Source organism: Coregonus clupeaformis, chromosome 10 (assembly GCF_020615455.1).
Source record: "Coregonus clupeaformis isolate EN_2021a chromosome 10, ASM2061545v1, whole genome shotgun sequence".
In the NCBI taxonomy this organism is placed as follows: Eukaryota; Metazoa; Chordata; class Actinopteri; order Salmoniformes; family Salmonidae; genus Coregonus; species Coregonus clupeaformis.
This window is the reverse complement of record NC_059201.1, coordinates 9646409-9668378: the sequence shown is the minus strand read 5'-3', so window position 1 is coordinate 9668378 and position 21970 is coordinate 9646409. Positions and strand designations below refer to the sequence as shown.

At 42.8% G+C, this 21970-nt stretch overlaps 1 protein-coding gene across 1 annotated transcript in view; it reads right to left on the bottom strand.

The window, feature by feature from the left end:
* Positions 1-722: 722 nt before the first annotated feature.
* The window catches only part of LOC121574898 (suppressor of tumorigenicity 7 protein-like), a 39085-nt gene continuing 17837 nt past the window's right edge, over positions 723-21970 (bottom strand). Inside the window, exon 15 of the mRNA XM_041887564.2 lies at positions 723-3458. Coding sequence (XP_041743498.1) covers positions 3363-3458 — 96 coding nt within the window. The 3' untranslated portion in view covers positions 723-3362. The remainder of the gene's footprint in view (positions 3459-21970) is intronic.

Sequence of the window (21970 nt, the reverse complement as noted above, 5' to 3'; positions counted from 1 at the left end):
AGTACAGTAGCTTTGAGAGTATAGAGTACAGTAGCTTTGAGAGTATAGCTACTGCCATCTTGGGTTATGGAGTGTGAAGTGGGATTCTGCAGTAATGCTTACCCAATCTTTCAGATATACACAAATACCTAGAGGGGATAAGGGTTGTTTCAAACCCCCCACTTTGGTGTTGCAAGCACTAACCCTAACCCAAGCATCATGCTCCAAGCCAATGAGTCATGGTAACCACTCTCTATAAGTCTCTGTGTATCTCTACTGACAAAGACAAAGTGGCTGTTTGTGTATCTTCATAGGGGACCGATGAGAGCGTTTTGTGCCTCCTGTTGTTGTCACGGCCCCAGAGTCTGAGGAACGTTCACCAGCAGTTTGTTGGTTCAAACACAAACATCATCATTAGTAACTGTCACAAAGGCCTGGACCTGATACAACTTCAATAAGTGGCCAACTTCCTCTAAGCGCCAAACTGCAAGTATAAATGTAAATATAACAGTTGAACAACCCCTAGTCTAGTGTTAGGAGATGGGCTCTCTTCACGGTGTGGGGGAAAGGGAACATTGATGTGGTTCATAACGTCAAAGCTGGTTTTCATCCCAACACCAAATACAGTGAAATGGTTAGGGCGTATAATGTAGGTACTCAGCTTGTTTTACGTGTGTTCACTGTCTAGGTAAACCATAGGGCCTAGGCCACACCCCCAAAACATAATCAAAATCAGTCTTGAATCTTTTTATTTTCTTTTATTTGTTCACAAAGTACAACAAAAATTCAAACACAAACGCATTAGATTTACATTCAAGAACCAATTTATTGTGAGATATCTAACTCATATGGTAGTAAGGTCAAATATTAGGACTTCTGTCTTCAGCATTTCATCTTGTTACTCTGGACTATCCCAAATATAATCCAACAGTATGGAATTAAAATAGTGTACAGTAATTACACCCAGATCGTGCACAGTATAGCCAGGTAGGAGTGTTGATGGCTCTGACACATAAGTTGAATGAAAGTAGCAAACCAATTATAAGTGCTGTTCAAGCACTGTGCACCAATAGACCATGATAAAATCAGGGTCGGATTGCCGAACGGGCACGCAGAGCACGTGCCCCCGACCCCCCCCAAAAAAGGGTGTCGGGGGTCCCCACAAATAGGATATGAACACGTCATAAGCAATGGCAAAATGTGTAGAATTGCAGGAAATGTACTTTAAAACTGGAAGATTTTCTCTTAGCCTCATGGCAAAATGTGTAGAATAGCAGGAAATTTGCAACATTTTCTCTCATCCTGATGGCAAAATCTGAAGAATAGCATGATAAGCTATAAAACAGCAACTTTTTCTCTCTGCCCCATGGCGAAATGTGTAGAATCGTAGGAAATTTGCTTTAAAACTGCAAAATGTTATCTCGGCCTCATGACACAATATGTAGAATTTCATTATAAAACTGCACATGCAGGAAGTTAGCTGTATTCCTCCCCCAAAATATAAATATGTTTGGGCCCCGAGGCCCAAAACGCGTTAGTCCAGCACTGGATGCAATGCACTACCAGCAACCAATGAACGGTCAGCTCTTGCTGCCATCTTTTTTATTTTTTATTTGGGTTTATGTTTGCTAAATTATATAATACAGGTCAAGGAATTAGCAAATGAATGAGCAGGTTCTGAAACCACTGTATGCCGAAACGTTGGTTCATCAATACAATACGTATCTGGGAGTATTGTGGGCAATAGCTTTCAATTTCATCAAGCCGCTTAAATCCAATCTGTCTGTTGAGCCAGTGAGGCACAAAAGGTCCTTCATGCTATTCAATATCAAATAGCAAGTCCTGCCACAATATATAGGCTATTGACTAGTCTTAGATCATGGTTCAGAGTATATGCTGTTGAGGCTAGGGTGAAATCACACAGTGATTCAAACAAAGCGTCCTGTTGTGATTGGCCCATAACACCTGAGCAATACGAGTTGCATACAACTCATAGAGGAGAAACGCAACGCTGCGTTCTGTTATGTGATTGGCTGTGAGTGATGATGCCATGACTACCCATGCCGTAACCGGTCATAATCCCACTTACATGTTTATGCTACGTTTGAGGGGGTGCAGGTTGCCAGTGACATAGCACGGAGGTGGCATGCTGTAGCAACAACTGGCAAAACACTGCAGGCGTTGTATACACTACAGACAGAGTGAGGCAGTAAATCAAGGATCTGTTTTTAGAAGGTCTCACAAACTTAAACTCTGCCACATATGATGACTATGTACCATAAAGGCTTTGTTTTAACCTATCTGAACTGGCATGACCTCTGACACACATACCTTATTCCAGAGCCATGCATTTAGAGTTGGGCCAAGTTTTAGATTTTTTAAAATATTGTTCTAATTCTAGACATTGTTACATAGCATTATATACATATTCCCTGTGTAATATTAATGGGGCGCTAACATGGCTGCCATATAATTTTGAAGTGTAATGTAAATTAGTCATATACTCATTCTAGACATATTCCCTATGTAATGTAAATGGGGCGCTAACATGGCTGCCATATATTGTCTCATGTAAATGCATCATAAAGCAGAAAGCTCAATGTCCCAACTCTCTAAATACATGGCTCTGCCTTATTCTAGTGAACAGAAATGGATCTGTTCAGATCTGCGATCATGGAAAACAGGCCTTCTAGTATGCTTTTCTATATATCCATCCATCTGTCTCCTGCTGCACCAGCTAACACAGACAATACACTTGGCCAGATATTAAGAATAGCAACACTAGAACAATACGTTCCATGTTTTTCCCACAATCCCGGTTGGAGGATTCCCGGAATCAGGAGGGGATAAGCAGGAAATCCGGAATCCTACATCCAGGATTTCAGAAGAACCAGGGAATTTATTGAAAGTTCCTGGAATTTTGCACCCCTAACTAGAACAGAGGGATACTACTTGCATGAACTGTAGTGTTAGCCTTCACAATAATGAAAAGTAAACTAATAATACATTTATTGTTTCAGCACTTAATTCATAACTGTATGAGAGATTGACGTAATTTAGAGGTGGGACTTGGAAGTAAAATGTAGGTTGAAATACTTCCAAATTTACCGTTCTGTGTAACTCAACATAACTTCAAGTTCCTATAATAATAATAAACGAATAACTGCGTGAATATCTGGTAAATGTTTACTTTAAAACCTGGCTTCTTTAGTGGGTGCATCTCTGAGTTGCGACTGGATGTTGATACAAGACTTGGCCAACATAATCAGTACCAAAACAACAAGTGTGTGTGAATGCTGAAAACAGGAGAGCAAACATTTCTGTCTGTAGTTTTGGAGTGTTGGTGTCTGAGGGGTGTGTATGTGTACGTGTGTGTGATGGGGTCAAATTCGAGTCAGCTGATGCCAGAAACTCGACGGCATGAAGCTCTCCATCTTGTCTGCGAAGAAACCCAGGGGTGTGAAGAGGGTGCTGAAGAACTGAGGAACAAAACAAAGTCATTTCAATACACTGCTTTCAATTACCTACAACACATCCAGAGATGAGGCTTTAAGGTTCTATTTGCAAAAAGATGATTCTGAGATAATTGGCTGACTCCGAACCCTCATTGGTTTGAATGGTGTCAGCAATTTTTATTTTGAACTTAACATGAATTGGGGGTATTTAGAGTACTATATAGGGTGGAGAAATGAAAGTGAGATGACCAGCAGAAGCCTGGCGACTTGTATTGAGGGCATGTTAGAATGTACCCTTCATCTAAGGCTGAATACCAGAGCTTGCATCACTACTACACCCTAGGGACCCAAGGTCTAATTCTATAAAATGCTCCCAAAACAAATAAGCAAGTAGAGAGAGGAGACCCATAACCCTTGCTGAGGCCTCGCTCTGTCCAGCTTAACCAATTGAAATCGCCCACGATCACACATCTGAAAAATGTTCAACACCAATAGTTCAATCCACCATAAACAACACTTTAATGTGTTTCTGAAGCCATACATTCACGAGGTGTACAGATGGTTTCGACAGGATATGGAAAGCAAGGCCACAGCATTGTTCTAGTATCTGGACCATGGGCAAGAATGCCATGCCATATAATGGGCCTCTCTTCTCCAGTTCCGAACCTCACTTAATAGATACACACACTAGGGTTGGGTGGTATCCAGATTTTCATACCTTCATACCATTCCTGTACCATACTGGGGTATACGCATAAGCGCCTGAGCAATGGAGTAGCTGCACCCTCACTTTTTTACCAGAATATTATCATGATGCATTGGGTAATGTCATTTTCAATGATTAGTAATGTTTTAAACTAGTCTGTATTAAAATAGATATTTCCATTTTATATATGATACTGTGTAATAATTAACAGATTGCATTTTGAACCAACACCAATAGAAAGCCTCAAGATTAATGGTTTTGACCAATAGGAAGTCTTGCTTCACTCCTGCGTGCACTGTTTTGGTTCAGTATAGTTAGAAAGCACTAGTTGCACCACTGGTGTTTAATATGAAAAGGCACCTGACCTGCAAAATATTTATTTAATTTGTATTGTTGTTTCATGTCAGAGTGTTTTGGTCCAATGGTGTTGTTCCATATCATTTTCATGGTATCATTTCCTGGATGAGCCCCATATGCCAGTGCACCGTGGCCGCTTCACAGTTACAACGTAGCCAAGCTTTGTCTGTATGCACCTATGCGCCAAATGAAAAAGCACAGGATATTTGTATCTCGATAAAATAGCTATGCTCGGTTTGGTAACTAATATCGACCAAATAAGCAATTTCCACCCTCTTCGCATCAAATATGTATGCTGCTGAGACAAGTTAATTTAAAACAATTTTCATGGTGACAGCGCTTCAAACAATGGCACCAAAAAAAGTCCATGTCGGAGTTAAAGCGGAACGTCAATACGTGCTGAGACCACACTTTTGTTATTCCTCATACTTTTCATGAATGAAAAATGTTTAAGTATTTAGTGGCCTTTATGAAAGAAAAGGTTGGAGATCCCTGCTCTATCTCAAACTGTTCAAATATGACCCATATATTACAGGAGCTACATTTTATTCTTTCTATTGCAGATTCGGTGCCACAATTTATAAACTCCCCTGTCCAAATTGGTTGTTGATCATTGTTAGACAACCATTTGCAGGTCTTGCCATAGATTTTCAAGCAGATTTAAGTCAAAACTGTAACTCGGCCACTCAGGAAGATTCACTGTCTTCTTGGTAAGCATCTCCAGTGTAGATTTGGTCTTGTGTTTTAGGTTATTGTCCTGCTGAAATGTGAATTCATCTCCCAGTGTTTGGTGGAAAGCAGACTGAACCAGGTTTTCCTCTATAATTTTGTGCTTAGCTCCATTCCATTTCTTTTTTATCCTGAGAAACTCCCCAGTCCTTAACGATTACAAGCATACCCATAACATGATGCAGCCACCACTATGCTTGAAAATATGGAGAGTGGTACTCAGTAATGTTTTATATTGGATTTGCCCCAAACATAACACTTTGAATTAAGGACAAAAAGTTAATTGCTTTGCCAATATTTTTTGCTGTATTACTTTAGTGCCTTGTTGCAAACAGGATGCATGTTTGAGTATTTGCATTCCTTCTTTTCACTCTGTCAATTAAGTTAGTATTGTGGAGTAACCACAATGTTGTTGATCCATCCTCAGTTTTCTCCTGTCACAGCCATTAAACTCTGTAACTGTTTTAAAGTCACCATTGGCCTCATGGTGAAATCCCTGAGTGGTTTTCTTCCTCTCCGGCAACTGAGTTAGGAAGGACAACTGTATCTTTGTTGTGACTGGGTGAATTGATACACCATCCAGTGTAATTAATAACTTCCCCATGCTCAAAGCGCTATTCAATGTCTGCTTATTATTACTTTTTTTCATCTACCAATTGGTGCCGTCCTTTGTGAGTCATTGGAAAAACCCCTGGTCTTTGTGGTTGAATCTGTGTTTGAAATTCACTGCTCGACTGAAGTAGTCATTCAAAAATCATGTTAAACACTAATATCCATTCAACTTATTATGTGACTTGTTAAGCATATACTCCTGAACTTATTTGCACTTGCCATAACAAAGGGGTTGAATACATATTGACTCAAGACATTTCAGAGTTTAATTTTTTTATTAATTTGTAAAAATAAATAAAAACCATAATTCCACTTTGACATTATGGGGTATTGTGTGTAGGCCAGTGAGAAAATATCTCAATTTAATCCATTTTAAATTCAGGCTGTAACACAACTACAGTTGTTTGCACCAAACGTGTTTGCTTATTTTTTTCCTTAAGCAATGGCTTTTTTCTGGCCACTGTTCCGTAAAGCCCAGCTCTGTGGAGTGTATGGCTTAAAGTGGTCCTATAGACAGATATTCCAATCTCCGCTGTGGAGCTTTGCAGCTCCTTCAGGTTTATCTTTGGTCTCTTTGTTGCCTCTCTGATTAATGCCCTCCTTGCCTGGTCTGTGAGTTTTGGTGGGCGGCCCTCTCTTGGCAGGTTTGTTGTGGTGCTATATTCTTTCCATTTTTTAATAATGGATTTAATGGTGCTCCATGGGATGTTCAAAGTTTCCGATATTTTTTATAACCCAACCCTGATCTGTACTTCTCCACAACTTTGTCCCTGACCTGTTTGGAGAGCTCCTTGGTCTTCATGGTGCCGCTTGCTTGGTGGTGCCCCTTGCTTAGTGGTGTTGCAGACTCACAGGCCTTTCAGAGCAGGTGTAAATATACTGAGATCATGTGACAGAGCATGTGACACTTAGATTGCACACTTTATTTAACTAATTATGTGGCTTCTGAAGGTAATTGGTTGCACCAGATCTTATTTAGGGGCTTCATAGCAAAGGGGTTGAATACATATGCACGCACCACTTTTCCGATATTTGCATTTTTTGAAACAAGTAATTTTTTTTATTTCACTTCACCAATTTGGACTATTTTGTGAAATCCAAATAAAAATCCATTTAAATTACAGGTTGTAATGCAACAAAATAGGAAAAACGGCAAGGGGAATGAATACTTTTGCAAGGCACTGTAAATGTGGAAAAAGTCAAGGGGTGTGAATACTTTCTGAAGGCACCTTACATAAAGTGCATTCGGAAAGTATTCAGACCCCTTCCAATTTTCCACATTTTGTTACGTTACAGCCTTATTCTAAAATGGATTAAATAAAAAGAAATCCTCAATCTACACACAATACCCCATAATGACGAAGCGAAAACAGGTTTTCAGAAATTCTTGCAAATGTATTCAACTTAAAAAACAGAAATACTTCATTTACATAAGTATTCAAACCCTTTGCTATGAGATTCGATATTGAGCTCAGGTGCATCCTGTTTCCATTGATCCTCCTTGAGATGTTTCTACAACTTGATTGGAGTCCACCTGTGGTACATTCAATTGATTGGACATGATTTGGAAAGGCACACACCTGTCTATATAAGGTCCCACTGTTGACAGTGCATGTCAGAGCAAAAACCAAGCCATGAGGTCGAAGGAATTGTCCGTAGAGCTCCGAGACAGGATTGTGTTGAGGCACAGATCTGGGGAAGGGTACCAAAACATTTCTGCAGCATTGAAAGTCCCCAAGAAAACAGTGGCCTCCATCATTCTTAAATGGAAGAAGTTTGGAACCACCAAGACTCTTCCTAGAGCTGGCCGCCCGGCCAAAATGAACAATCGGGGGAGAAGGTCAGCGAGGTGACCAAGAACCCGATGGTCACTCTGAGAGAGATCCAGAGTTCCTCTGTGCAGATGGGAGAACTTTCCAGAAGGACAATAATCTCTGCAGCACTCCACCAATCAGGCCTTTATGGTAGAGTGGCCGGACGGAAGCCACTCCTCAGTAAAAGGCACATGACAGCCCGCTTGGAGTTTTCCAAAAGGCACCTAAAGGACTCTCAGACCATGAGAAACAATATTCTCTGGTCTGATGAAACCAAGATTGAACTCTTTGGCCTGAACGCCAAGCGTCACGTCTGGAGGAAACCTTGAACCATCCCTACGGTGAAGCATGGTGGTGGCAGCATCATGCTGTGTGGATGTTTTTCAGCGACAGGGACTGGGAGAGTAGTCAGGATCGAGGGAAAGATGAACGGAGCAAAGTACAGAGAGAACCTTGATGAAAACCTGCTCCAGAGCGCTCAGGACCTCAGACTGGGGCGAAGGTTCACCTTCCAACAGGACAATGAACCTAAGCACACAGCCAAGACAACGCAGGAGTAGCTTCGGGACAAGTCTCTGAATGTCCTTGAGTGGCCCAGCCAAAGCCCGGCCTCGAACCCGATCATAAATCTCTGGAGAGACCTGAAAATAGCTGTGCAGCGACGGTCCCCATCCAACCTGACAGAGCTTGAGAAGATCTGCAGAGAATCGCACCAACTGTTGTCACCTTCTCACCAAGCTGCTTGGCGATGGTCTTGTAGCCCATTCCAGCCTTGTGTAGGTCTACAATCTTGTCCCTGACATCCTTGGAGAGCTCTTTGGTCTTGGCCATGGTGGAGAGTTTGGAATCTGATTGATTGATTGCTTCTGTGGACAGGTGATTATTCGCAAATGGAAGAAACACAAAATAACTGTCAATCTCCCTCGGCCTGGGGCTCCATGCAAGATCTCACCTCGTGGAGTTGCAATGATCATGAGAACGGTGAGGAATCAGCCCAGAACTACACGGGAGGACCTTGTCAATGATCTCAAGGCAGCTGGGACCATAGTCACCAAGAAAACAATTGGTTACACACTACGCCGTGAAGGACTGAAATCCTGCAGCGCCCGCAAGGTCCCCCTGCTCAAGAAAGCATATATACATGCCTGTCTGAAGTTTGCCAATGAACATCTGAATGATTCAGAGGAGAACTGAGTGAAAGTGTTGTGGTCAGATGAGACCAAAATCAAGCTCTTTGGCATCAACTGAACTCGCCGTGTTTGGAGGAGGAGGAATGCTGCCTATGACCCCAACAACACCATCCCCACCGTCAAACATGGAGGTGGAAACATTATGCTTTGTGGGTGTTTTTCTGCTAAGGGGACAGGACAACTTCACCACATCAAAGGGATGATGGACAGGGCCATGTACCGTCAAATCTTGGGTGAGAACCTCCTTCCTTCAGCCAGGGCATTGAAAATGGGTCGTGGATGGGTATTCCAGCATGACAATGACCCAAAACACACAGCCAAGGCAACAAAAGAGTGGCTCAAGAAGAAGCACATTAAGGTCATGGAGTGGCCTAGCCAGTCTCCAGACCTTAATCCCATAGAACATCTGTGGAGGGAGCTGAAGGTTCGAGTTGCCAAACGTCAGGCTCGATACCTTAATGACTTGGAGAAGATTTGCAAAGAGGAGTGGGACAAAATCCCTCCTGAGATGTGTGCAAACCTGGTGGCCAACTACAAGAAACGTCTGACCTCTGTGATTGCCAACAAGGGTTTTGCCACCAAGTACTAAGTCATGTTTTGCAGAGGGATCAAATACTTACAGTGGGGGAAAAAAGTATTTAGTCAGCCACCAATTGTGCAAGTTCTCCCACTTAAAAAGATGAGAGGCCTGTACTTTTCATCATAGGTACACGTCAACTATGACAGACAAAATGAGAAAAAAATATCCAGAAAATCACATTGAAGGATTTTTAATGAATTTATTTGCAAATTATGGTGGAAAATAAGTATTTGGTCAATAACAAAAGTTTCTCAATACTTTGTTATATACCCTTTGTTGGCAATGACACAGGTCAAACGTTTTCTGTAAGTCTTCACAAGGTTTTCACACACTGTTGCTGGTATTTTGGCCCATTCCTCCATGCAGATCTCCTCTAGAGCAGTGATGTTTTGGGGCTGTCGCTGGGCAACACGGACTTTCAACTCCCCTCCAAAGATTTTCTATGGGGTTGAGATCTGGAGACTGGCTAGGCCACTCCAGGACCTTGAAATGCTTCTTACGAAGCCACTCCTTCGTTGCCCGGGCGGTGTGTTTGGGATCATTGTCATGCTGAAAGACCCAGCCACGTTTAATCTTCAATGCCCTTGCTGATGGAAGGAGGTTTTCACTCAAAATCTCACGACATATGGCCCCATTCATTCTTTCCTTTACACAGATCAGTCGTCCTGGTCCCTTTGCAGAAAAACAGCCCCAAAGCATGATATTTCCACCCCCATGCTTCACAGTAGGTATGGTGTTCTTTGGATGCAACTCAGCATTCTTTGTCCTCCAAACACGACGAGTTGAGTTTTTACCAAAAAGTTCTATTTTGGTTTCATCTGACCATATGACATTCTCCCAATCCTCTTCTGGATCATCCAAATGCACTCTAGCAAACTTCAGACGGGCCTGGACATGTACTGGCTTAAGCAGGGGGACACGTCTGGCACTGCAGGATTTGAGTCCCTGGCGGCGTAGTGTGTTACTGATGGTAGGCTTTGTTACTTTGGTCCCAGCTCTCTGCAGGTCACTCACTAGGTCCCCCCGTGTGGTTCTGGGATTTTTGCTCACCGTTCTTGTGATCATTTTGACCCCACGGGGTGAGATCTTGCGTGGAGCCCCAGATCGAGGGAGATTATCAGTGGTCTTGTATGTCTTCCATTTCCTAATAATTGCTCCCACAGTTGATTTCTTCAAACCAAGCTGCTTACCTATTGCAGATTCACTCTTCCCAGCCTGGTGCAGGTCTACAATTTTGTTTCTGGTGTCCTTTGACAGCTCTTTGGTCTTGGCCATAGTGGAGTTTGGGGTGTGACTGTTTGAGATTGTGGACAAGTGTCTTTTATACTGATAACAAGTTCAAACAGGTGCCATTAATACAGGTAACGAGTGGAGGACAGAGGAGCCTCTTAAAGAAGAAGTTACAGGTCTGTGAGAGCCATAAATCTTGCTTGTTTGTAGGTGACCAAATACTTATTTTCCACCATAATTTGCAAATAAATTCATAAAAAATCCTACAATGTGATTTTCTGGATTTTTTCCCCTCATTTTGTCTGTCATAGTTGACATGTACCTATGATGAAAATTACAGGCCTCTCTCATCTTTTTAAGTGGGAGAACTTGCACAATTGGTGGCTGACTAAATACTTTTTTCCCCCACTGTATTTCCCTCATTAAAATGCAAATCAATTTATAACATTTTTGACATGCGTTTTTCTTGATTTTTTTGTTGTTATTCTGTCTCTCACTGTTCAAATAAACCTACCATTAAAATTATAGACGGATCATGTCTTTGTCTGTGGGCAAACGTACAAAATCAGCAGGGGATCAAATACTTTTTTCCCTCACTGTACATACGGTAGCAGTCTCTAAGGTGCAGAGCAGAGTACCGGGTGGTTGACAGCTAGTAACAGTGACTAAGTTCAGGGCAGGGTACTGGGCAGAGGCCGGCTAGTGGTGACTATTTAACAGTCTGATGGCCTGGAGATAGAAGCTGTTTTTCAGTCTCTCGGTCCCAGCTTTGATGCACCTGTACTGTCTCAGGCTTCTAGATGGTAGCGGGGTTAACAGGCCGTGGCCCGGGTGGCTGAGGTCCTTGATGATCTTCTTGGCCTTCCTGTGACACAAAGTGCTGTAGATGTCCTGGAGGGCAGGCAATGTGCCCCCGGTGATCCGTTGAGCTGACCGTACCACCCTTTGGAGAGCCCTGCGGTTGCGGACGGTGAAATTGCCGTACCAGGTGGTGATACAGCCCAACAGGATCCTCTAAAATGGTGTATCTGTAGATGTTTGTGAAGGTCTTAGGGGCCAAGACGCATTTCTTCAGCCTCCTGAGGTTGAAGAGGCGCTGTTGTGCCTTTTTCACCACTGTCTGTGTTGGTAATCAAGCCTACTACTGTTGTGTCATCTGCAAACTTGATGATTGAGTTGGAGGCGTGCTTGGCCACGCAGTCATGGGTGAACAGGGAGTACAGGAGGGGGCTGAGCACGCACCCTTGTGGGGCCCCAGTGTTGAGGGTCAGCGAAGTGGATATGTTGTTTCCTACCTTCACCACCTGGAGGCAGCCCGTCAGGAAGTCCAGGACCCAGTTGCACAGGGCGGGGTTCAGACCCAGGGCCTCGAGCTTAATGATGAGCTTGGAGGGTACTATGGTGTTGAATGCTGAGCTATAGTCAATGAACAGCATTCTTAAATAGTATTCCTCTTGTCCAGATAGGATAGGGCAGTGTGCAGTGTGATGGCGATTGCATCGTCTGTGGATCTATTGGGGCGGTAAGCAAATTGAAGTCGGTCTAGGGTGACAGGTAAGGTCAATATGATCCTTGACTAGTCTCTCAAAGCACTTCATGATGACAGAGGTGAGTGCTACGGGGCGATAGTCATTTAGTTCAGTTACCTTTGCTTTCTTGGGTACAGGAACAATGGTGGCCCTCTTGAAGCATGTGGGGACAGCAGACTGGGATAGGGAGAGATTGAATATGTGCGTAAACACCAGCCAGCTGGTCTGCGCATGCTCTGAGGACGCGGCTAGGGATGCCGTCTGGGCCGGGAGCCTTGCAGGGGTTAACATGCTTAAATGTCTTACTCACGTTGGCTACGGAGAAGGAGAGCCCACAGTCCTTGGTAGTGGGCAGCGTCGGTGGCACTGTGTTATCCTCAAAGGGCGAAGAAGGTGTTTAGCTTGTCTGGAAGCGAGACGTCGGTGTCGGCGAAGTGGCTGGTTTTTCTTTTGTAGTCCGTGATTGTCTGTAGACCCTGCCACATAGGTCTCGTGTATGAGCCGTTGAATTGCGACTCCACTCTGTCTCTATACTGATGTTTTGCCAGTTTAATTGCCGTGCGGAGTGAGTAGCTACACTGTTTGTATTCTGCCATATTCCCAGTCACCTTGCCATGGTTATATGTGGTGGTTCGCGCTTTCAATTTTGCGCGAATGCTGCCATCTATCCACGGTTTCTGGTTAGGGTAGGTTTTAATAGTCAGAGTGGACACAACATCTCCTATACACTTCCTGATAAACTCAGTCACCGTTTCAGTGTATTCGTCTAAATTATTTTCACAAGCTACCCGGAACATATCCCAGTCCGCGTGATCAAAACAATCTTGAAACGTGGATTCCGATTGGTCAGACCAGCGTTGAATAGTCCTTAGCACGGGTACTTCCTGTTTGAGTTTCTGCCTATAGGAAGGGAGCAGCAAAATGGAGTCGTGGTCAGATTTGCCGAAGGGGGACGGGGACGGCCGGCTTGTAGCCACCCCGGAAGTTCGAATAGCAATGGTCGAGGATTTTAGCAGCCCGAGTACAACAGTTGATATGTTGATAGAACTTCGGCAGCCTAGTCCTCAAATTTGCTTTGTTAAAATCCCGGCTACAATAAATGCAGCCTCAGGATATGTGGTTTCCAGTTTGCATAAAGTCCAGTGAAGTTCTTTGAGGGCCTTCGTGGTATCGGCTTGAGGGGGGATATACACAGCCGTGACTATAACCGAATACATTTATCTTGGGAGATAATACGGTCGGCATTTGATTTTGAGGTATTCTAGGTCGGGTGAACAAATGGACTTGAGTTCCTGTAGGTTACTACAATTACACCATGAGTCGTTAATCATGAAACCCACACCTCCACCCTTATGCTTCCCAGAGAGATATTTATTTCTGTCAATGAACTGAGAACCCATCTGGCTGGACTGATTTCGACAGAATATCCCCAGAAAGCCATGTTTGCGTTACAGGCCTTGATGTCTCTCTGGAAATAAATCCTTGCCCTGAGCTCCTTAACCTTGTTATTCAAAGACTGAACATTAGCGAGTAATATACTTGGAAGCGGTGGGTGGTGTGCGCGCCTCCTAAGTCGAACCAGCAGGCCACTCCGAGTGCCTCTCCTCCGCCGCCGATGTTTTGGGTCAGCCGCTGGAATCAGTTCAATTGCCCTGGGGAGAGCAAACAAAGGATCTGCTTTGGGAAAGTCGTATTCCTGGTCGTAATGCTGGTGAGTTACCGCCGCTCTGATATCCAATAGTTTTTCCCGGCTGTATGTAATGATACAAACGACTTTCTGAGCTAATAATGTAAAGAATAATACATAAAAAACAAAATACCGCAAAGTTTCCTAAGAGCTACTCGCGAGGCCGCCATCATCGTCGGCGCCAGGTGCATATCAGCCCAATTGATCATGGTTTTAAGATATCAGTTTAATTGATAATGGTTTTAACATATCAGCCCAATTGATCATGGTTTTAAGATATTAGTTCAATTGATCATGATTTTAAGATATCATCCCAATTGATCCTGGTTTTTCACATTCAGGTAGGCAACATTATACAAGACTGCAAAGTTCTGACTGCAAGTTTTTATCTTGAGTGTGGTCTTCATAAATTCCTTGTTGAAGTGTATTTTGGCCAACTATTTGCTTGCGTTTATAAAAACAAGCCTTTTGGTAAACATTTCAATAGTAACAGGTCTACAGACACATCCACCCAGACCCAAACAGAACAGGGTGTAGTGACCAAATGCATAGCTGGAGCCCTGAGCTGGAGATCATTTATTTGGCACATCTAAGATAGTTAAGCAAGAGGGTAGCATGCACGCCCCCCCCAAAAAAAATACCAAACGGTATTGAAAATCATACTGTCAGTATTTCAAAATACCCTGGTATAGGGTATACCGCCCAAGTCCACACACACAGTCCTTAATGAAGTAGAGGACTATGTGATGAGAGGAAATTGTGCAAAATACACGTAGTCTCAACCGACAGCGACGACACCACACAACATGATAACATAGGCTAGTCTTCATGCCTAGTACAACAACTGGAATGTATAAATGTCTATACTTCACGTTAACATATCAGCCCAATTGATAATGGTTTGAAGATATCAGCCCAATTGATAATGGTTTGAAGATATCAGCCCAATTGATCGTGGTTTTAAGATATCAGCTTAATTGATCATGGTTTTAACATATCAGCCTAATTGATCATGGTTTTAAGATTTCAGCCCAATTGATCAAGGCTTTAATATATCAGCCCAATTGGTCTTGGTTTTAAGATATCAGCTTTACCGCCGCTCTGATATCCAATAGTTTTTCCCGGCTGTATGTAATGATACAAAATACTTTCTGAGTTAATAATGTAAAAAATTATACATAAAAAAACAAAATACCGCAAAGTTTCCTAAGAGCTAGTTGCGAGGCCGCTGATTCCTTGTTGAAGTGTGTTTTGTCCAACTATTTGCTTGTGTTTATACAAACACGTTTTTTGGTAAACATTTCAATAATCACAGGTCTACAGACACATCCACCCAAACCCAAACAGAACAGGGTGTAGTGACGAGGAGTCAGATGTTTTTTAAAAAGTGTTTAAAGACACTCAATCAGATAACATTTACAAAGAAACAACTTTCTCTCTCGTCATATCACTCGGTCACCTATGTCTGAAAACATCATCCATCCTCCATAAGATGGAGAGAGTTACAAAGCACACGTTGAATTAGATCTCTACTGACCAACTGCCAACAATGATCCATAGAATAGGTAGCCTTATAAAAGCTGGTTGAGGATAGGGCTGGGTGATATGGCCAAAGTATCATATCACGGTAGTTTTCACATTTTTTACGGTATGATAGTATTTTATGTTTTTTAATAATAAAAGTTCTAAATTTGCTTTATGGGTAGTGAGTGACCCTAAGGTGGCAGCACATACATTCTAAGTAGTTTCAATGGGTATTTCTCCATTCTGATTGTTTTATATTGTTCAATTCAACCAAAAATAATATCCTGCATTTCATTCAATTTTTGCATTTCCTGCACTCATCTGAGATCATTTCCACACTGCCACGTAGGGCTGCATGATACTGGCAAAAAAAACTAGGCCTTATTTTTAACCAAATATTGCAATTGCAATTTGATTTGCGATTTAGATCAAAACACTTGGTTGAACTATTGGAATCATAGAAATAGAATGATTATTCTAATTCTATAGTTAGAATCTAAATAACAGTGGGTGATTTGAATACAGTGTTGTTTGACATGACAACAAATGAAAAAGCCAGGGAGGAGTTATTGTGACAGGGTAGGAACCAAAGTGATGGTCAGTGTTTCCTAGGGGACCCTATAATCTTTGTTGCTTCATGTAGCCAACATATTCATGCTTTGCCTATTAAGAAGCAAATGTCATCAACATTGTTGCATGTGCTGCATTGACCATGCAGACTGAACGCAAGTGCCTGGTGGTCAAGCAACAACAAATGCGCTCCTTGAGTGACAGTGGGCGGGGCTAAGTCTGTGAGGAAAGTGGTATGGAGAGAGAGCAGAGAGGGATGACTGAAGTAGCGGTGTAAACAATAAAAATGGACGTTACACACGGCTTATCACATTTAACAAACCAAACATTCAAATACCGTTATAGAAGGTAAAGTAAAAACCCGAACCGGTCCGTGCATCAATACCGGTACATAGTAAAATACGGTATACCGCCCAGCCCTAGTTGAGTACAGATATGGCTGCCATGTAGTGGGACTGGGGGGGGCAGATTCAAAGAGATTTTTCTCTTCAGCAGGAATCTATTTTTTTCCTCAGAGAATGGTGGGCCTGGCCTTTCCTCCCTCCAGCCTCTGAGGCTTTCATGTAGTGCCTCTATCTGGCCCTTACACAAACCAGGCTTTCCGCCGCTCTGTAAAAACCAGGCTCTCCACTATCTAGAGGCAGCCTTTCCCATAACAAAAGTCTGAGCATGAGACGGTCTCTGAGGGCTTGCTTTTACCCAGGCTAATGGCCCTGCTCTGCTGTGTAAAGTGAGAGCTAATAAACAGGGCCACCGTAAACAGAGGATTAGCCTAGTGTGAGAGAAGACCTAGCCAAACAAGCTAAAAACAGAAACACTGAGTCTGCCACACGTGTCTTATAAATACATATAACCAATGGTTATACCCTGTAACTAATGTGTATGCTGTAACCTATTACACCTTTCAAACCAAGACGTTTTTTCATACAACTTTAGCATCCCACCAACTTTTTGCTGACTTTTCTTTACATACTGAACAAAAATATAAACGCAACATGTAAAGTGTTTGTCCCATGTTTCCTGAGCTGAAATAAAAGATCCCAGAAATGTTCCATACGCACAAAATGCTTATTACTCTCCAATTTTGTGCACAAATGTGTTTACATCTCTGTTAGTGAGCATTTCTCCTTTGCCAAGATAATCCATCCACCTGACAGGTGTGGCATATCAAGAAGCTGATTAAACAGCATGATCATTACACAAGTGCACCTTGTGCTGGGGACAATAAAAGGCCACTTTAAAATGTGCAGTTTTGTCACACATCACAATGGCACAGATGTCTCAAGTTTTGAGGGAGCGCGCAATTGGCAGGTTGACTGCAGGAATGTCCACCAGAGCTGTTGCCAGAGAATGTAATGTTCATTTCTCTACCATAAGCCGCCTCCAATGTCGTTTTAGAGAATTTGGCAGTACGTCCAACCGGCCTCACAACCGCAGACTACGTGTAACCACGCCAGCCCAGGACCTCCACATTCGGCTTCTTCACCATCCGGACAGCTGATGAAACTGAGGAGTATTTATGTCTGTAATAAAGCCCTTTTGTGGAGAAAAACACATTCTGATTGACTGGGCCTGGCTCCCCAGTGAGTGGGCCTATGCCCTCCCAGGCCCACCCATGGCTGCGCCGTTGCCCAGTCATGTGAAATCCATCGATTAAGGCCTAATGAATTTATTTCATTTCCTTATATGAACTGTAACTCAGTAAAATCGTTGAAATTGTTGCATGTTCAAATCACATCACATTTTATTTGCCACATGCGCCGAATACAACAGGTGTAGACATTACCGTGAAATGCTTACTTACAGCCCTTAACCAACAATGCATTTATTTCTTAATAAAGAAGTAAAATAAAACAACAACAAAAAAGTGTTGAGAAAAAAAGAGCAGAAGTAAAATAAAATAACAGTAGGGAGGCTATATACAGGGGGTACCGGTGCAGAGTCAATGTGCGGGGGCACCGGCTAGTTGAGGTAGTTGAGGTAATATGTACATGTGGGTAGAGTTAAAGTGACTATGCATAAATAATTAACAGAGTAGCAGCAGCGTAAAAATATGGGGTGGGGGTGCAAATAGTTCGGGTAGCCATGATTAGCTGTTCAGGAGTCTTATGGCTTTCGGGTAGAAGCTGTTGAGAAGCCTTTTGGACCTAGACTTGGCGCTCCGGTACCGCTTGCCGTGCGGTAGCAGAGAGAACAGTCTATGACTAGGGTGACTGGAGTCTTTGACAATTTTGAGGGCCTTCCTCTGACACCGCCTGGTATAGAGGTCCTGGATGGCAGGAAGCTTGGCCCCAGTGATGTACTGGTCCGTACGCACTACCCTCTGTAGTGCCTTGCGGTCGGAGGCCGAGCAGTTGCCATACCAGGCGGTGATGCAACCAGTCAGGATGCTCTCGATGGTGCAGCTGTATAACTTTTTGAGGATCTGAGGACCCATGCCAAATTTGTTCAGTCTCCTGAGGGGGAATAGGCTTTGTCGTGCCCTCTTCATGACTGTCTTGGTGTGTTTGGACCATGATAGTTCATTGGTGATGTGGACACCAAGGAACTTGAAGCTCTCAACCTGTTCCACTACAGCCCCGTCGATGAGAATGGGGGCGTGCTCAGTCCTCTTTTTTTTTCCTGTAGTCCACAATCATCTCCTTTGTCTTGGTCACGTTGAGGGAGAGGTTGTTGCGTTTATATTTTTGTTCAGTGTATATATGAAAGGTATTGCCAGCGATAAAGCCTCTACTTTTATTTTCAGCAGCCGACCTAGTCATGACTGCAGTCTGCTTATGGCTTAGTATGAAATGTAGTCGTAATGCTGAGTCAGCATTGGCACGCACTACGCTCTTAAGCTCTTGATGGTTGCTAGGCAGCGCCCGCTACTACTATCCTCCTGCCAGTTCTAAACTTTGCGAGGCATGTCACTTCACCCATCTCTTCGTATAGTCCAACACATGCACTGTTTCTTAACCACAACTGGATGGATCCATAAAGAGTTACTGTGGGAATAAATATCACTGGATGACGAAAATATTGGACTAAAGTAGGCTAATGCAAATGAAGGCAACAAAATGTTGCTTACTGAAACTCCCAAAGACATCCAGTTGTTATAATACATTTGAAATATTAGCCTACCCGTGTGTGGTCAACTATGTCAGCACCATTTCGTGCTGCTTTTAGACAAGTGTGGAGAGTCATCTTGATAAATCAATCAATGTCAGATTTTTATTTTTACTGAATCTCCGTTTGGATATTGGTTAGGCTACAATTAGGCTGAGGAAATGTTGAGCTGAGTGCTGCTCATAATCATCTTGTCTAGTTAGCTCATTTATTAGCACCGATCAGAACATTTTGCCAGGATGTTATGCAGCTTAACAAGTGGATTATTTAGCTCTTCTCTCGCAGTCGCTTAGTAGCCTAGGCCTACCCGACCAAAAGCCTGTGACTTGTCAATCAATGGGATTAATCAATCAATGGGATTTTTTTTCACTGAATCTCCATCTGTATATTTGGTTAATTCTCTGGCTGAGCAAACAAGTGGAGGTGGTAGCTCATCTATTAGTTTGCTCATCTATCACTGATCAGAAACATTTAGCATGCAATAATGTAGCCTAAATCAACTGTAGGCCTATTATTTTGCTTGATCACATTATAGGCAACTCCAAAAGCCAGCGGAGGTTGTGGAATACGAACACTAGACTCAAATGCTTTTGAAAATATAGATTGATATTATTTTCTATCCGTATCCTGATGAAGATACTCTCAATGTAAGGCCCTACGCCTGCTCCCTAACAAAGCGCAGTGAGGGTAGGAAACAGATGAAAAGTGGATTTAAAATAAAGCATGGGCTTGTTTCAAAATATCACTTTTTTATATGACAGCGCTTCCACACGTTGCCGTGACGTAAGTTGTGTGAGAAAAAAAGTATTTGTATTTTATTCTGTTATATTTCATTATATTCTTAGCCTACTATAAAATATATGTGTTGACTGTGATCAGGGTAGCCTAAGTGTGTCTTGTCTGTTTAATGAACAAAATAACTATTGATTTCCTGTGCATGGCGCAGCCATGTAGCATTAGGCTGCACAGACCAGTAACATCATTCAAATGAAAATATGCCTTTGTCTTCTTTTGAAAATATATTTTAGTCTTATAATGTTTCTTAAGATCTGCTTAAAACACATTAATAATGGATTTCTTTGTGATGGTGTATATTCAATGGATTTATTGAAAAAGATGTCCACCCACATCGGCGCACTCCTAAAAATGCCGGCATGTACACGGTACATATAAATAGGCTTATCCCAGAAAGAATGTGGTAAAAATGGGACTGTATGAATTTGGCTCTAAGAAACATTGCCATATTTATTTATTTATTTATTTATTTTTGGGGGTAACATACAGTTAAGTCTGTCTGTAAAGGGTATACAGTATATGTTGAATTGTGTTATCAGCTGCTTACACTCTTCCGGCCCCCATATATGCCCATAACATACAGGAAAAGGGGCTCGGTGAAATGGTCTATTAGGGCAATTGGACTGCAGTTTTCTTTGCTTCTGATGTTTAACTGGCATTGTGCATTAAGAAATTGAGCCTGGGCTGGCCTGGGAACAGCCCTTTGAGAAGGACTGAGTGGAGGCGTTAGCCTGTTCTGGTAGTGACAGGCACTCTATCATCCTAAAGCTGAACCTCCACATTCCCTGGAGACCCTCCCGACAGGGTGAAGCTATGTGGAAAACTGGCATCATCAAAGCAAGCTACATTGTCACGATCGTTAGACGGAGTAGACCAAGGCGCAGCGTTGAAAGCACACATACTTTATTAATCGAATGACTAACCCGAACAGCGAAACAAAACAACAAACGATACGTGACATCCAAAGGACAAACCTAACTAGGAACACACCGAAAGGAACAAGATCCCACAACTAATGTGGGAAAACAGCCTCTATAAATATGGCTCCCAATCAGAGACAACCAGCAACAGCTGACACTCGTTGCCTCTGATTGGGAACCACTCTGGCCAACACAGAAATACAATACATAGAATATCCACACCCTGGCTCAACATATAGAGTCCCCAGAGCCAGGGTGTGACATACATCCTCAGGTCTGATTTACTATCCAAGTACAGTGCTGTTGAACAGAGGTGTTGTTCACCGGTTCTGAACCAACTTTTCTGTCTTTCCCACGAGACTTGCAACTGGCAATGCAAGACTAGCCTGTTAGACTATTGCTATACTATATCTGAACTAGTACCCCAGAGTGGCCCTCCTAGGTGCTGGTCTTATGATGGGCTTCAAGTCCTGCTATCCAAAACAGTGAACTGAACTACCAACTACCTGGCTGGGACAGAGCTTAGTTGGAGATGCTGCTTCTGTGCTATGACGGTCCTGGAATTTTGGAGGATGGTTATTGGTCAGCCAAATGACCGCAGGTCACCGTTATAATTGTCCATGTTTTTTATTCTTAAGACGCACTTTTTTTACCCACACCTCCGCTCCTGACTGCAGGGAGGGGGGCGTTGCCTAGGCAACCAAAGACTTGATTGCTACAACACCTTGCTTGGTTCAGCAAGGAGCAACACATTTTCATCACGTTGTAAAGAGTCCATATTACCGTGGAAACGGACTCAACCGTACAAATGTCCGGCCATCCCGTCTTCAGCCAGATGTTCGTTCCAACAATTTTTATTTTTTCAAACCAGTTATGACGGTTATTTTATTTTCACTTTGGTCTTCATCCATAATTGTCGGATACACGATTATACGGTAATTATGACATCCCTATTCTGCGCCAAGTCAAACAGTACTCTAGAAATCTACTTAGACAACAGGATATATTTCATTCTCAAACCTCAGAGACAAAACAGCCCCATGAAATAAGATATTTAATCATACAAGATTTTAGCTGGATTGCTTAACTGTGGTGCACAACAAGTTGATGGAGAGCAGCAGTTGAGGTGTAGGGAGTGAATGTGCAGTGAAACACACAGGAGCCTCGACCACCAGACCCAGGCAT